Genomic DNA, 14920 nt, shown 5'->3' with positions numbered 1-14920 from the left:
GGTGTCCCTTATACCTACAGTGGTAGGGCTTCAGAAACTTGATGTCTTTTTTTCTCATTTGGAACTGCAGGAACTCACACCACCATCTGTCTCTAGATTTGCTAGACTATAGGCACAGTGACTGTAGTAGCAGGACCATACTGGCTCTTATTGCTTAATCAAAACCTGGTCTGGGCAAGACTATTGCTAGCCATTTTGTGCTTAGTGGTAAATTGGGGTATTTCTTGATTGGTATTCAGTGTTGAAATACTTTTACACAGCCAAAATGTAGTCTTCCAGATGGATTTTGGATGTTCTGGTTGCTTTTAAAGAGCCTAAAATAGTTTAGACACTTTCAAAATTTGATGAAAGTTTATGCAATGCAGCAGGGTTATGTGACCATAGAAAATCTAAATATTTACAACACGCACCCTGTTTGTTTTTGTGCTTAAGGTCTTCATCGGTCTCAGTGTGGATTAGAAAGAAGAACCTTCTCTGTCCTACTTCTGGATAAGGTGGCATAATTTGGTCCAAAAAAGTTTTTTGGGTGAAATTATTAGGTCAGTTTGAGAGTTTTAGAAATGTATAATAGCCATGTAACAGGCTGGTTTTCTTGACCCAAACACTAAGCCTAATCACAGAGTAATAATGATTTCCAATGAAAGCTAGAAAACGTCTCCCATGAAATATAATCGGACCCCAAGCGTTATCTGTGTCTGCAATGCAGTCTGTTGTACATCTTGCCAAATGTCTTTAACCGTCCTGTTTGTGCTTCCCGTGAAAACTCTGCTCTAGCCTCCCTATCCCTCCCCGTCCTGTTTCCTGCCCTCCTCGAGGAGTTCCACCCTGTTTGCTTTTTTCTCTCCTCCTTCCTGAGAAGATTCCTTTCTGCAACAGGCAGTAGAACAGGGAAAACTTGAAAACAAATCCGTGGCATCATTTGGGGGATATAAACCCCAGTCAAAGTCGAGCTGGCTCGCTGAGTGAGTGCCTCAGTGCTCGCAAAGTGGCTGTCTGCTCCTTTTTCGGCCATGAGCTGACATACGAACAGGACAAACATGCGAAAATAGCTTGTTATGCAATATAATGTTATGGCTAAAAATGGAAAAAAATAACAAAATGCAGGCTGTGCTGCGTGTAAAAGTTCTCCAACATCACAATTTAAAGGTGGAGTTTTAAAGATTTAAACACTTAAAAGGAGTTTTTAGTATCTTGATCACCGCACATTTTTTGGACTGTTGTCTGACACTAAAGTTGTGGCAAATTAAGAACTTGTTTACAATATTTTGGTAAACAGAACTCTCCAATATATCCTACTCATTTTTTATTTTTTTTGGCCAACACAAAGCCTTATGTAGAATGCAGAATAAGGGCTAGCAGTTGCTACATGATGTTTTAAACTGTGTCCCCTCTTTTCCCACAGTAAGTCTTGTAAATCTTGTTATACGGGCTCACTTCCCCCCACCACAAGGTCTTCTGGGAACTGTCTGTGTTAAATGGGGCATGAGTTTTGTTAGTTTCTTTTCCTGTTCAGATGTGGCTTTTCCCAGGTCCTCTTTCATTGTGTTTCTTTAGCCCCACCTTTAGGGAGCAAGCTTCCTCTATAACCAATTTTTAGCCAGTGTTGTGATCCGTCAGTGGACTGGATTTAATATACCCTTGTGTTAACCTTCTTGTCCTGCTCATTGTGGTGTTCTTTTTTTGTGTGTTTTGTACTGTACACATATCCGGTGCCCTCTGTTCACTGGGCATTATCAGGAGATGTGCATGATGGCTTGCTGGATAAAAAGCTGATAAATTCCCAGAAACCAGCTTTTAGTAGCAGTCTGCAGTCCATTTAAATTTGGCATGTCTGACAGGGGTTATCACGTTTACAACATCCCTACGCCAACAATGTTATGCTTGTGTACATTATCAGGGATTTTATAATTCTTAAAAAAGAATGTATCACTATTTAAAAAAGGGTAATGGACAGCTGAAGCAGAAACGCAGAAACATTTTAATATGTGATAAATCTTAGAGGAATAAGTATGCTGTAACAAAATTATGTAGGTAGAAGCATAGTCACCCAATACAATGCATGAATAATTAACCCCCTTAAACTGACTACTGTAGGTTGTAATTTAAAAAAAAGGATTTACAGATTTTATTTTCCACTTCAGGTTAGTGAATTATTCTCCCTTCCCAGCATGCAGCTGGGTATGTGCCCCAGGCCTAATGTGCCCCAGGCCTAATGTGCCCCAGGCCTAAGGTGAAGTCACTCTCCTTTTGCATGGTCAGTTGTCCTGCTGAGTTTCTTCAGTTGAATTTTCTGTGCCCAGTACACGTCATTGCAGGCAAATCAACAAAAGCCCTTTTGAGAGATTTACGGCATGGCAGTGTTCTGTGAGGGCGGGAGATGGCTGAGCAGCGCAGGGCCTGGACGCCGTGTCGAGGCTAAGCACAGTCTGAGCCTGCTCTGGGAAGTCTTGGCTTTCACATCTGACCTTCATATTCTGGCAGAACAGGAAAAGGAGACCTTGAGTATGGCTTAGATGCTGACAAGTGAGAAAGAGTCTTGAATATGTCTCGAATACTATTTTGCCTATGGGTTATGATGTTGAATCTTAAAGGAATGTTTAACACTAGTTTAAAATTGGGGATTTCCCAAAACTCTTTATTCAGAAAAAGACTGTAGTAGACTATAAACCTGATATAGACATAAGCTTTACGCTTCTCACTGTTCAACACCTGATTGGCATGCACAGTCCATACCTCTACACCTTCAATGTGTGTAAGCTGCCGAAAAACATGGCATATAATGTTGTGTATCTGTGAGTACTGCAGATAATCTTTTTATGATAATTTGTAAACTCAACTGAGTCTGTTTAGGCTTGTTTTGCTCGTAGATGCTCAGTTGTCTTCCTTGCTGCCTGGAGTCAGAGTGCTTGTTTGAACTTTCTTGTACCAATTCCTCTTCGTTTACAACAGGGCTTCTTTATCCCCCACTGTGACTGGCAGCATGTTTTTTTTTTTTCCTGACAAGTTGTCTAGATGGTTTCTATTTAATTCTATTTAAACACAGACAACCCTCCTCTAAGTATTGCTATTAGAGACCTTTTTTTTGGTTTATACGATCTATACCGTCAATAAATAAAAATGCATGCTTGCGTTGCACATTCGTTAGACCTACAGCGGAGCCGAGCGGTCTGTCCAATTATCTATAACCGCAATGCCGTATCAACAACGAGAGAAAAAAACAATCAAGCGCTTGTCATTCTACGGCTGAGCAGTCTGGAATCCTGCCCACAGGATTCAGTGCCAACATACTCTAAACAGACAGCTCCTCGTTAAGGCAAGTCTACTACATGCATATAGGATTCCCTCACTCCACCCCCAAGCGTGCCCGGGCTCCAGCCTCTAAAGCTTTGCTCGCGCACAGACAGCGCTCTCGCCCTTCCCGTGCCCCGGCGCGCGCTGTTCCTTGCCTTACGTCCCGTCGCAGTTAAGCGGTTTACCGGACGACGGGCACGCGTGTACGGCTGGAAGCGTGAGCGTGGACTCGGCTGGAACAACGCAACAAAGAACATGGGAGGCAAGTATCAAACACACAAGCCCGAACATAAATGTCTCTCTGTGTCTGTGTGTGTGTGTGTGTGTGTGTGTGTGTGTGTGTGTGTGTATATATATATATATATAAAGAGAGAGAGAGGGATATAAACAATGTGTGATATTGAATTGCTTCATTGTAAGAAGTAATGTGTGTTCTGTTCAAGTGCAACCTGCGGATATTTGAACCCAAAATACTGCTGATTATTCTGTTCAAAACTGTTACTCTACTGTTTTCAGGAATAAATCATTATTTCTGGGATCGTTTATTGTTATGTAACTGCTGAGTTGTGATTTAGTTGTTAATTACGGATAAACTTTTTCTAGAATATAGACATCTGGGAAATGCTTTAATCTGGGACATCTGGGAAGCCTATAGCTACAGACATATCATGTTAACCATTCACTTGTAAATTATAATTCAATTAATAGTGAAAATTAATTATTATATTTTAGAATGGCACAGATGGGATGTATTTGTAAATCCTCATGATTTATGATACCAAATGGTTAATTGGGAAAATCCGTGAATTTGATTATCTCAGGAACTATACATATATAGACACACAGAGAAAGAGAGAGAGAGGGAGATATAAACAATGTGTGATATTGAATTGCTTCAGTGTAAGAAGTAATGTGTGTTCTGTTCAAGTGCAACCTGCGGTTATTTGAACCCAAAATACCGCTGATTATTCTGTTCAAAACTGTTACTCTACTGTTTTCAGGAATAAATCATTATTTCTGGGATTGTTAATTGTTATGTAACTGCTGAGTTGTGATTTAGTTGTTAATTACGGATAAACTTTTTCTAGAATATAGACATCTGGGAAATGCTTTAATCTGGGACATCTGGGAAGCCTATAGCTACAGACATATCATGTTAACCATTCACTTGTAAATTATAATTCAATTAATAGTGAAAATTAATTACTATATTTTAGCATGGCACAGATGGGATGTATTTGTAAATCCTCATGATTTATGATACCGGATGGTTAACTGGGAAAATCCGTGAATTGGATGATCTCAGGAACTAACTTGGTTTACCTATTACATAAGAGACGGGTGGTGTTGTAATATAGAATTGGAACTGCTCTGAGTTGTATCGTGAAGGTCAAAAGGGCAGATGGCAATCATGTGTCTTAAAATTCAGTTTAAAACAACATTTGTTTTTTCCACATATCCCCGATTTTAATATCAGATATGCATGTTTATTTTTACAATAAGCCAACACTAACCAGTGCATGTTTTATGCACAGTATCTGTGCTGCTAGCATTTTTTCAGGGTTACATGAGGCATGAGTCAACTGCACTAACAGACTGTGCCTGCTACGATGGCTAAAACATATGGCCTTCACAGAGAAACACAAAGATGAAAAGTAACCATGAGTTTTTTAACGCATAGTGTGCTGGAGACGAGATTAGTCTAAAACACATTCACAGTTTACCAGCGACCTTGGGGTGTGTCTGGCCTTCTTGGTCACCACAAATTGCACTCTTCTTTTTTTGTTGTTGTTGTAGTTGTGCTTCCAGCAGAGTGTTTTTCCACAGCCAAATGTGGCGCTGGGGAAGGGAGACAGGCAATTCATCAGCCTGCTTGAGTTGTCACATCTATGTTAGGAGATAACGCTCACTCCCATTCTTCATTCTGCTCTTTCCTGACACTTTCCACTGTACACTCAATGGCAATGTGGCCTGAACAGTGGTACGTTTGATGTTGGGATTGTATGCATCTGGATGGTGCTGCAAGCAGACTGAGCAGGTGGAGTCAAGGATGAAGTCCGCTATGGTAGACAGTGGGCAGTAGCAGACCTCTACCTCCTGTGGTACTTCTGTAATACTAGTTAGGAAATGTTATCAGAGAATTCTGTGTTTATTCTGGAATATCTCTCATGTTTATGGCAAGAGGGAAAGGATCCATTGCATAATAACGTCAAAAAAAATACAGAACACAGGCTTTTCAAAGAAAGGAGAATAGAAAACCTCTGCAGTGGAACACAGGTGTGGTACAGGAATATATTCTAGGAGCCTTGTCACTGAACCAGGTTGGGAAACTTGCCCATATTTATTTAAGTAATTCACATGGTTTTATCTAGTACTATGAAATATGCCATTTTACTGAAACAGTGAATGCACATCAATAAGCTTCTCACCAACTTAAGGTCTAAACTAAATATTACATGTAACAGTATCTCTGTTTTCGTTACTGCTCCACAAAGGCCAATGATAACATGGGCTGTGGTTATATGCTTAAGCATTTTCACAAACAAGCTCTTTGCTACTATCACTATCAAAAGCTAAAGTGAATGTGCAATATATTTGCAGATATGTGATTTATCAGCTTATGAGTTATTTATTGTAAAAATCCTAAAACTTTATTTGGCTTCCAGACTGATTTCTCATTAAAGGGATGCAAAATACTTTTAAAATAATATTTCAACTTCACTTTCTCAAAATAACTGTTCTGGAGGCAAATCCAAACTTTACTTTCCATGTGTTCCATAGGCCTGAGGACCATACGTGACAAAGTTCCCGATTCACAGGCGCCAGCAGGAACACAAACAGCTGGAAGATCCATCTTCTTATAGTTTTTGACCAAAAGTCTTAAAGGGAAAGTGCAAAAGTTCAAGAGGGCTAATTAAGAATTGGCCAATGCCAGAAAAGAGCAAGTTTCTTTTAGCTCCCTGATCTCACAGCTTCACAATCACAACATAAACTAGCATTATAACCCTGTATTCAGGGAAACAGAATGCCAGCGAAGACACCCATCTACTTAAAGCCTTCCACACCAAAGCGGGGCAAAAAATTTAAACTGAGGGACATGCTGTCTGGGGACATGATCAGCTCACCGCTGGGAGACCTGCAGCACAACGCCCATGTTGGGCCAGAAGGGGAGGGCGACATGTTTGGGGATGTTGACTTCCTGCAAGGCAAACTGGACATGCTGCCTTCCCTTGCCCGCCCACTGCATTCCGGATCAGACGCAATGGGTCGGCGCCTGGATAACGTGTATGAGGCAGACTCTAAAGGCCTGCACCACAGTTCCCATGGTAACTCTAGTCATGCGTCTTTTCTCAAAAGCACAATCTCCATGCCTTCCTTCCTTTCTCCAGAGCAAGCTCCTCCCAAGCCCCCACGTCTGCACTTAGCAGAGAACACCTCCCCGGGGCTACACCAGCAGAAGCAGCATTCCCTGGCTGTGAGCAAGGAAGGGGTGTCAGGCTGCAGGGAACCTTGCCAAGACCTCTCCCTGTCTGCCTCCATCCCTGTGCTGAGGCACCTGGCTCCCTCCACAGGATCCTTCTCTGAGCCCTCCTCCGATGACTCTACGTCAGACTGTGGTGGCCCGCCCGAGCCGGGTCGAGGACTGAGCCTGGACTTCGATGCAGGCCTGAGCAACGAGGACCTGCGGAGTGAGTTCAGCGAGTCCCCCGCACTCTCTCCAACACTCTCTCCCACACTCTCCACAGCGTCTTACCCCACTTTGTCATGCTCTGGGTCCCTCACCACTCTGGATCTGGACCTGGGGCCGTCCATTCTTGAGGATGTTCTTGAGATCATGGACCGTTACAAGAGTACAGAGGAGCAGGGGGAGCTGTGAGCTGACTGAAGGCCTTTGAGCATTTATAATGTAGTGGTCTGTGTATGACCTTGAACTTGCTAAGGTCACGCTCACTGGTAGTACACATCTGACACTGTAATGACTTGTTGTGATGGAATGTCCGCAAACTGCAAGCGTAGAGCTGCACAGTATGGACATAATATCAAAAATAAGGTGGCGAATCCTTGTGGTGATGTGGTTGACATGTTTTATGTAGACCAAAACATTGTTGGTTGTCAAGTCACACGAATGATTACTAATCTGGAATGTCCAAGACTGTTCGCACAACAGAGTTTGAAAAAATGCTTTATGAGAAGACTTAATTGCAAAATGCAGTGTTCTGTTAAATCACTATTGCAAAGACAAATGACAAAATGTGTGGCACCATTCTACCTTTCAGAGGCTCTTAATCAAGTCATTTATCCTTTCAGCAAACCACAGAAACTATGATTTGTCACTGATAATAAACAAAGAAGAATTATAACAATGTCTGTTACTGTGTTCCCACTCACTGGAATTGGAGATACAGAATCTTAAACAGCACTTGTTTAATTTGTTTTGTACATCTACTTTGTTACATTCAATATATAAAAAGATGGTAAAGAGACTGAAATTTTGGCTGCCTTGTGATTTGGAGGTGCAAGATTTAAAAAAATGGGACAAAAACACAGCAAAAACTCAGTAACAGCATTCTGTGGTCTTGCTTGTTACTTCAAGCAAAATGTATCAGTGTAACTAACTTATTAACTTGGATCACTGATGTCCATATTCATAGGTTGCCTATAAATTCAAAGATAGTTATTAATGAAGGCTCATTTTTATCTTTCTTTGAGTATTATGTCACAGTGCATTTCATTATTGATGTCTTATTATAATGTGAGATATGAAATGATCATGATGAGCATGTAAATAAAATATTATAAACCATTGCTGTGTTTTTTAGTCTCTAATGAAACAAACAAACAAACAAAATAAAAATAAAATAAAAAAATATATATATATGCAAATATATATATATATATATATATGCGCATTTGCATATGCAGCAACTTCCAAGTACCTGCATGAAAAAAAAAAGAAAGAAAATAATTAATCTCTAGTAGTTTCCACGTCGTATAGGTTTTTCATTTCTTTACCCACCCCCACAGCCGCCCGTGTAGCTCCGTTTCTATCTTCCCGATCGATTACTTGGGTCTTCGTTGTTGTTTGTGGGTTGGACTTCGATGACTTTATCTGCAAGCTAAACCAATTAAATGGTCCGTTTACAATGAACCAACCAATCGTAGTCGCTTAAGAGAATCTACGCTTTTTAGACGCGACAAAGCGCTGCTAAACAGAGTCGCTAGCTAGCTTACATGAGTGTAAGGTGTTAAGGACGTATCAGCGTATTACCATTTGATCGTTTGACTGCCATTTGACAGTTTGCAGTAAATACTTAAAAGGAGGTGATACGGTTGCTGTAAGGTTTTGCCAGCAATAAAAATGAAGTGAGTAACGCTAACTTTTGTAACGTTTGTTACACACCCCCCCCCCCCCCCCGTAAGGTTTGCTAGTTAGCTATCGATTGTTAAATAGTTCAGATATCTTGCTAGCACAGGTGTCCCCATAACTTCCGTTGAATATACTGTATATAATATTACTGCATTTAACAGTGCATTCAATTTCAAACTACTATTAAAAATTACTTTCCTAGGTTGAACATAGAGGGGTTGTTAGTCTATTTCCCATATGACTACATTTACCCGGAACAATACTCTTATATGCTTGAACTCAAGAGGACACTGGATGCTAAGGTATGTCAAGGGGGTGCATGTTATTTCCTTATATAGCTAACTACCACTTTAAGTAGCACAACCTTTTCTCCTGCTGTAATCTCTTCCCAGGGTCATGGAGTCCTAGAGATGCCTTCAGGTACTGGGAAGACCATCTCGCTCTTGTCGCTGATCGTTGCTTATCAGAAGGTGAAAACCTGTTATGTCTGAATTATGTTTTGTACAGTAACAAGCAATTTGAATGATCCATGCCAAGCAAGCAAGCTGACCAAAGCAAAATTTTTCTTTGCCTCCTCCATGGCATGCAGGCTTACCCTCTTGAGGTCACCAAATTGATCTACTGCTCTCGAACTGTGCCTGAGATAGAGAAGGTGTGTATGGTCTTTTTTTACACAAACTAAACATCATTCTTGAAGTATATGTTGAGAAGTCATGGCATTTCTTTCCTCGCTTTCTTAGGTAGTGGAGGAACTGAGGAAACTGATGGACTTCTATACCAAGGAAACCGGAGAGAAAAATAACTTCCTTGCACTGGCCTTGTCTTCAAGAAAAAATCTGTGTATCCACCCTGAGGTAGATGTTTCCTTGCTAAGCCCTGCAAGTGTGATGAGAAAGTTTAATTGTATCTGTACTAGCAGTTAGTCTTTTGCAGCTTATGTGGTTTCCTGTTTATTTACTTTACTCAATGTCTAATTGTTTTATTAATCAGTGCCTTTATTGCTTAATAAACTAAATATGTAATGCAACTATGTCTAATTGTTTAATTAAATAGATTTTTCATGAACACTCAAAACTGATTATGTAATTATGTCCTAGGGAATGCTGAATCTTTGTCCAGGAACCTGATCCCGGTTGTTCCTGTTTCCAGGTTAGCTCCTTGCGCTTTGGAAAAGAGGTGGATGGAAAATGTCACAGTCTGACAGCATCATATATTCGAGCCGAGCGTCACAGTAACCCTAGCCAACCTGTCTGCCGCTTCTATGAGGTAAATGTAGGGAAAGCAATCAAGCAAGCATCAATCATAATGTTTAGAAACTGCATTTTTTAAGCATCACCTAAATGCATTTTTAAAAAATTATATATTTCATTCTTGCTTGGTTTAATTTATGAATGTCTAATTGTATCTGGGAAGGAGTTTGATGCTGTGGGCAGGCAGGTCCCCATTCCACCTGGAATTTACAACCTAGATGACCTGAAAGAGTTTGGCCGTCGGAGAGGCTGGTGTCCATACTACTTGGCTCGCTATGCAGTATGTATTTTAACAGAAGGATGTGGCCTTAGTAAAAAGTACCATTTAATTCAGCACAACTTATTGTGTATCTGTATTAGTTAAGAGGACGATGCATTTCTGTATTTGTTTAAATTGATGAGCTTATGGCTTTTTTTTAAATGCATATACATTTCAAGGTGAATATTTATTACTGTTCTCCTTCTGTTTTATTCAGATTCTCCATGCTAATATAGTTGTTTACAGCTACCATTACCTTCTGGACCCAAAAATCGCAGACCTGGTGTCTAAGGAACTTGCAAAGAAATCTGTTGTTGTATTTGATGAAGCACACAACATTGGTAAGACCCACATAAGTTGTTCTTACAATGCCGGACTTATCAGTGTTGATGATTAAGTGTCCCCTCCCCAGACAATGTGTGCATTGACTCGATGAGCGTTAACATCACCAGGAGGACACTAGACCGCTGCCAGGCCAACGTCGACACTCTGCAGACTACCATTCGGAGGTTAGCAGTGTTTACGTATTGGTGAAAAATTAAACAGACAGTATGTGGATCAACACAAGGTATTGTAGGCACATATGTATGTATTTTTATGACCATACATCATTTGCCTTAGCGGGGAACAGTGTTTACTAGTGGGTGCTTCTTTCTTATTATGAAGGATAAAGGAAACAGATGCTGCTAAACTCCAAGAGGAGTACAGGAGATTAGTGGAGGGGCTGAAAGAGACCAGTGCAGCCCGTGAAACTGACATCTACATGTCCAATCCCATCCTGCCAGATGAGGTGCTCCAAGGTCTGTCTGGTGCTTTTTTTAATAAAATCAGTTCTCAGTGCTTATGTAGGAAGCGGTCGCCCTGTTGGCGTGTTTGCACTTTTCCGTGATGACAGCACTCCCCTAAAACCATGCCATATCTTTGGTCGCGGGTTCCGCCCCTGCAGAGGCGGTCCCAGGTAACATCCGCACAGCGGAACACTTTGTGGGCTTCCTGAAGCGTTTTCTGGAGTACCTGAAGGCTCGTCTGCGTGTGCACCACGTTGTGCAGGAGAGCTCCCCTCAGTTCCTCAAAGACATCTTCGAGAAGGTGTGCATCGACCGCAAGCCCCTCAGGTGAGGTGGAGCATCGGCCTGCACAACCCATGTGGCAGCTCTGTGCTGAATTATGCAAATAACTGCATCGTCTCCAAAAGATTTCACTTTCCTGAACTAATTTGACAGGAAACCGGGAAAGGACATTATCAAATTAATGGATATTTCACCAAGTAATGTTTAAATGGACTGATAATTGCCCGTGAGAAGCGATTTGTGTGTAAATGTTTTAGCCTATGCTCGTGTCCATCATAAAATGTTTGCTACCTCTCTGTAGATTCTGTGCAGAGAGGCTACGTTCATTACTCAGAACCCTGGAGATTGCAGACATCGCTGATTTTTCTGCCATTACTCTGATCTCTAATTTTGCCACTCTGGTCAGCACATACAGCAAAGGTAAAAGAGCTGCCCCATATTCTGATTCCACTACCAGCAACAAGCAGGTTTTTTAGGAGCCTTGTGTTTATTTCAGTGTAAAAAGTAGTAACTATATTCTTTTTCAGGCTTCACTCTCATCATTGAGCCATTTGAAGACAGAACTCCAACAATAGCTAATCCCGTTCTGCACTTTAGGTGGGTTAAATGACTGACAAATCTCAGGTGCAAGGACTAAACATTGCGACAAATGAATACTGAGAAAAAGGTTTGATAATTCTCTAACGCATGTTGTGTGAATTACACAACAGGAATGTTCTGAATGTTATGGAGTCAAAAACCTTGTTCTTTCAGCCAGTAATTGCCATTCACAGCCTGTTGACCTCTTTCTGTAGTCGAACTCTAAGACAATTCACAGACGCTAGTTTGTGATTCTGAATTTTCTCTGACTTTGTGTTCCTTTTCTCCAGTTGTATGGACCCCTCCATTGCCATAAAGCCGGTGTTCGAGCGGTTCCAGTCAGTCGTTATTACCTCCGGGGTAAACTACCACCTCCCATATCCCCCTCTCTTCCTCTCTCAGTGCCCCTGTTTCAAACGTTCCATTATTAGATTAAGTGTGCCTCGTTCCCTAATCTGAGACTGTAATCCTGTCATTAGGAGTGTAATGCCATCTGTGCTGGACAAGTAAGAAAGCAGGGCACAGTTGAATCCAGTTGGATGTAATTCCTATAATTATTCCGTTCCTGCCAGTACTCACCTATTCTTCTATGACTAGGGCAATTAATAATGAGGTGGTGCTATATTAATGTATACAAATATAAAGACTTTACATGTGTCAGAACCAAGACTCTCAGCCCTGGTATGTATCCACTGGGTTTGTGTGTAATACTGTGTCTTATTGTTCCTCTAATTAGACTCTGTCTCCACTGGACATCTATCCCAGAATCCTCGATTTCCACCCCGTTACCATGGCTTCCTTCACGATGACTCTGGCACGCACCTGCCTTTGCCCTCTCGTGAGTGTTTTGTCAGACATTAACATGTGCTTGTGTTTGGAAGACCCTCTGCATCAGACTCCTGTGAAAAGAGGCTTGACAAAATCCTGTAAGTGAATACTTCACACTGGTCATTTTGAACATTTTCCAGATTGTTGGGCGAGGGAATGACCAAGTGGCCATGAGTTCCAAGTTTGAGACCAGAGAAGATTTTGGTGAGCATCTTCTTTTTAAATACGGGTGCCCCACTCCTGTGTGACCCTGGGCTATGTTTGGTTAGGGATGGAGTTAGCCTGCGCAGGGCGATAGGTGTGTAAGACTGGAGTAAGAGCAGGCAGCCCTGGTTTAGATGGTTTCTGCTTTAATGGGCCCTGGGAGCGTGAAGAGACGCTTTAATTCACTGCATTCCACAGCTGTGATCCGCAACTATGGCAACCTGCTTCTGGAATTGTCTGCCGTTGTGCCTGATGGAATCGTAGCATTTTTCACGAGCTACGTTTACATGGAAAACATTGTAGCTTCATGGTATGAGCAGGTATGTGATGACAAAACCTAGATATTCTACAGCACCTTTTTTAAAGCAGTGAACACTGTGCATCTTAAAGACCTACGAACGGCCTCCGCTGTGCTTTCTGGCTTCGGCTTTTCCGTAGGGAATTCTGGAGAACATCCAAAGGAACAAGCTCATCTTCATCGAGACACAAGATGCAGCAGAGACCAGCGTGGCTCTGGAGAAGTATCAGGAGGTCAGGGTCTCAGCCTCCCGAGTGCTGTTGCAGCACTAGACACTCTTCAAAATCAGACCAGATAGAAAAAGTAGCGCTTCCTTAGTAAGTGTGCGGTAGTACAGTAGTTTAAAATACTTCTTCTAATGACCTTTGATTTCTGACATAATGGTCCAGGCCTGTGAAAATGGCAGAGGTGCCATTTTGCTGTCCGTGGCCAGAGGAAAAGTGTCTGAAGGGATCGATTTTGGTGAGTATTCTGGTACAAGCTAAAAGTCCCATAACTGCCTATTAACTATATGATAATCTTGTCATCTCGTCATTTAGCTGATACGAGAAACAATAGATTTTTCTGTACAGTGAATGAGATATAGAAGGTCCTTCCCTAAACAAAATTGGCCTCTGACTAAACCCCCCAGTTCATCACTTTGGGCGAGCGGTGATCATGTTTGGAGTGCCATATGTGTACACCCAGAGCCGAATACTCAAGGTCTGTGGAGTCCTCCTCATCGCATCCATGGTTCTGTTCTGAACTATCTTCACATGGCTGCACCAGTACCTAACGCTGCTCCTCTTCTTCTGGTCCCATCAGGCCCGGCTGGAGTATCTCCGAGACCAGTATCAGATTCGTGAGAATGACTTCCTGACCTTCGATGCCATGCGCCATGCAGCACAGTGCGTGGGCAGGGCCATCCGCGGCAAGACAGACTACGGTCTCATGATCTTCGCTGACAAGGTGAGCGCGTCTGCTTACCGTTCTAAGCGTTTTGTGCATTTAAGGTTCCAAGCATTGCATCACTCTCACCATGGCCTCTTCCTCCAGCGGTACGCTCGGGCAGACAAGCGAGGGAAACTGCCCCGCTGGATCCAGGAGCACATCACAGACGGCAGCCTCAACCTGACCATCGACGAAACCATGCAGCTGGCCAAGCACTTCCTGCGGCAGATGGCCCAGCCGTTCAGGCGGGTAAGACCAGTGCCCTGCTGCACCCCGACCAGGGGCAGCACAAACCCTTCCTCAGATGCCCAGATACAACATTGTCCCCCTGCAAAGGTCGTCAGCGGCCTTTTCGGCCGATTGGGGAATGTTGGGTATCTCCTAAGTGGGTGTGTGAAGAATATAGTGTGTAGCCCATGAGAGGGACCTCAAATGGTGAATTTCGGTTATAATAATCCTACAGGCCTGACCTGAATGTATTTGACTATTGAAATTGCCCTTTCTCTTCTCCTCATGTTTCGCCATCCTATTTCTGTTTGGATCCACTCGCTTGGCTTGTGTTGCAGGAGGACCAGTTGGGCCTGTCCCTGCTGACCCTGGAACAGCTCCAGTCAGAGGATATGCTGCAGAAGATCTCTCAGATTGCGCAGCAGGCCTAGTGCTCACCTTGGAGCATGGAGCACATGGCTCATGGTTCGAGCCCAGTCACCTGTATATATTTTATAAATGGTTTGATATCGTTTTTTTTTTCATGTTCCAATGCAATGGCAAAAATAAATGCTGATATTTTCCACAAGTCTAATGACTTATGACTGAGTGAAACATGGAACACCTTTGAAAGGT

General features: G+C 42.3%; 2 protein-coding genes and 1 long non-coding RNA gene across 4 annotated transcripts; 2 read left to right on the top strand and 1 right to left on the bottom strand.

The window, feature by feature from the left end:
• The first annotated feature begins 3219 nt into the window (after window positions 1-3219).
• Window positions 3220-8095, top strand: zgc:154093 (cdc42 effector protein 3). Its single transcript, XM_026997685.3, has 2 exons — window positions 3220-3553; window positions 6073-8095. Exon 2 carries the CDS (start codon window positions 6317-6319, stop codon window positions 7166-7168), a length of 852 nt encoding a protein of 283 aa, XP_026853486.2. The 5' UTR covers window positions 3220-3553; window positions 6073-6316; the 3' UTR covers window positions 7169-8095.
• A 42-nt stretch (window positions 8096-8137) lies between these two features.
• LOC145651795 (uncharacterized) lies at window positions 8138-9161 on the bottom strand. The gene is made up of 3 exons (XR_014117792.1): window positions 9024-9161; window positions 8309-8408; window positions 8138-8228 (listed from the first exon to the last, which is right to left on the bottom strand). It is a non-coding gene; the product is annotated as an uncharacterized LOC145651795 (long non-coding RNA).
• Window positions 8402-14873, top strand: ercc2 (excision repair cross-complementation group 2). Of its 2 annotated transcripts, XM_026997684.3 has the most exons (23): window positions 8402-8655; window positions 8862-8961; window positions 9052-9129; window positions 9249-9311; window positions 9400-9513; window positions 9809-9925; window positions 10073-10189; window positions 10386-10509; window positions 10581-10677; window positions 10835-10968; window positions 11115-11283; window positions 11540-11658; window positions 11766-11835; window positions 12108-12177; window positions 12554-12655; window positions 12786-12849; window positions 13048-13169; window positions 13288-13380; window positions 13537-13609; window positions 13779-13849; window positions 13952-14095; window positions 14183-14326; window positions 14644-14873. In XM_026997684.3, the coding sequence occupies exons 1-23, from the start codon at window positions 8651-8653 to the stop codon at window positions 14734-14736; spliced, it is 2283 nt and encodes a 760-aa protein (XP_026853485.1). In that variant the 5' UTR covers window positions 8402-8650; the 3' UTR covers window positions 14737-14873. The 2 variants fall into 2 exon arrangements, 1 of the variants encoding a protein (XP_026853485.1); XR_014117791.1 differs by lacking the exons at window positions 13779-13849; window positions 14644-14873 and having other exon boundaries at window positions 14183-14321.
• Window positions 14874-14920: the final 47 nt, after the last annotated feature.

The sequence above is a fragment of the Electrophorus electricus genome, chromosome 17 (genome assembly GCF_041902795.1).
Source record: "Electrophorus electricus isolate QZ-2024a chromosome 17, ASM4190279v1, whole genome shotgun sequence".
Taxonomy (NCBI): Eukaryota; Metazoa; Chordata; class Actinopteri; order Gymnotiformes; family Gymnotidae; genus Electrophorus; species Electrophorus electricus.
Note: the sequence above shows the minus strand (reverse complement) of the source record. Positions and strands in the feature narration are given on the sequence as shown.

What these genes read in the sequence shown, in the direction of transcription:
- zgc:154093 (XM_026997685.3), top strand. Translation starts at nt 6,317, where the DNA reads ATGCCAGCGAAGACACCCATCTACTTAAAGCCTTCCACACCAAAGCGG.
- ercc2 (XM_026997684.3), top strand. An exon ending in AGAGGACACTGGATGCTAAG is followed by an intron (nt 8,962 to 9,051) that starts GTATGTCAAGGG and finishes ATCTCTTCCCAG; the next exon opens with GGTCATGGAGTCCTAGAGAT. An exon ending in CTGTCTGCCGCTTCTATGAG is followed by an intron (nt 9,926 to 10,072) that starts GTAAATGTAGGG and finishes GTATCTGGGAAG; the next exon opens with GAGTTTGATGCTGTGGGCAG.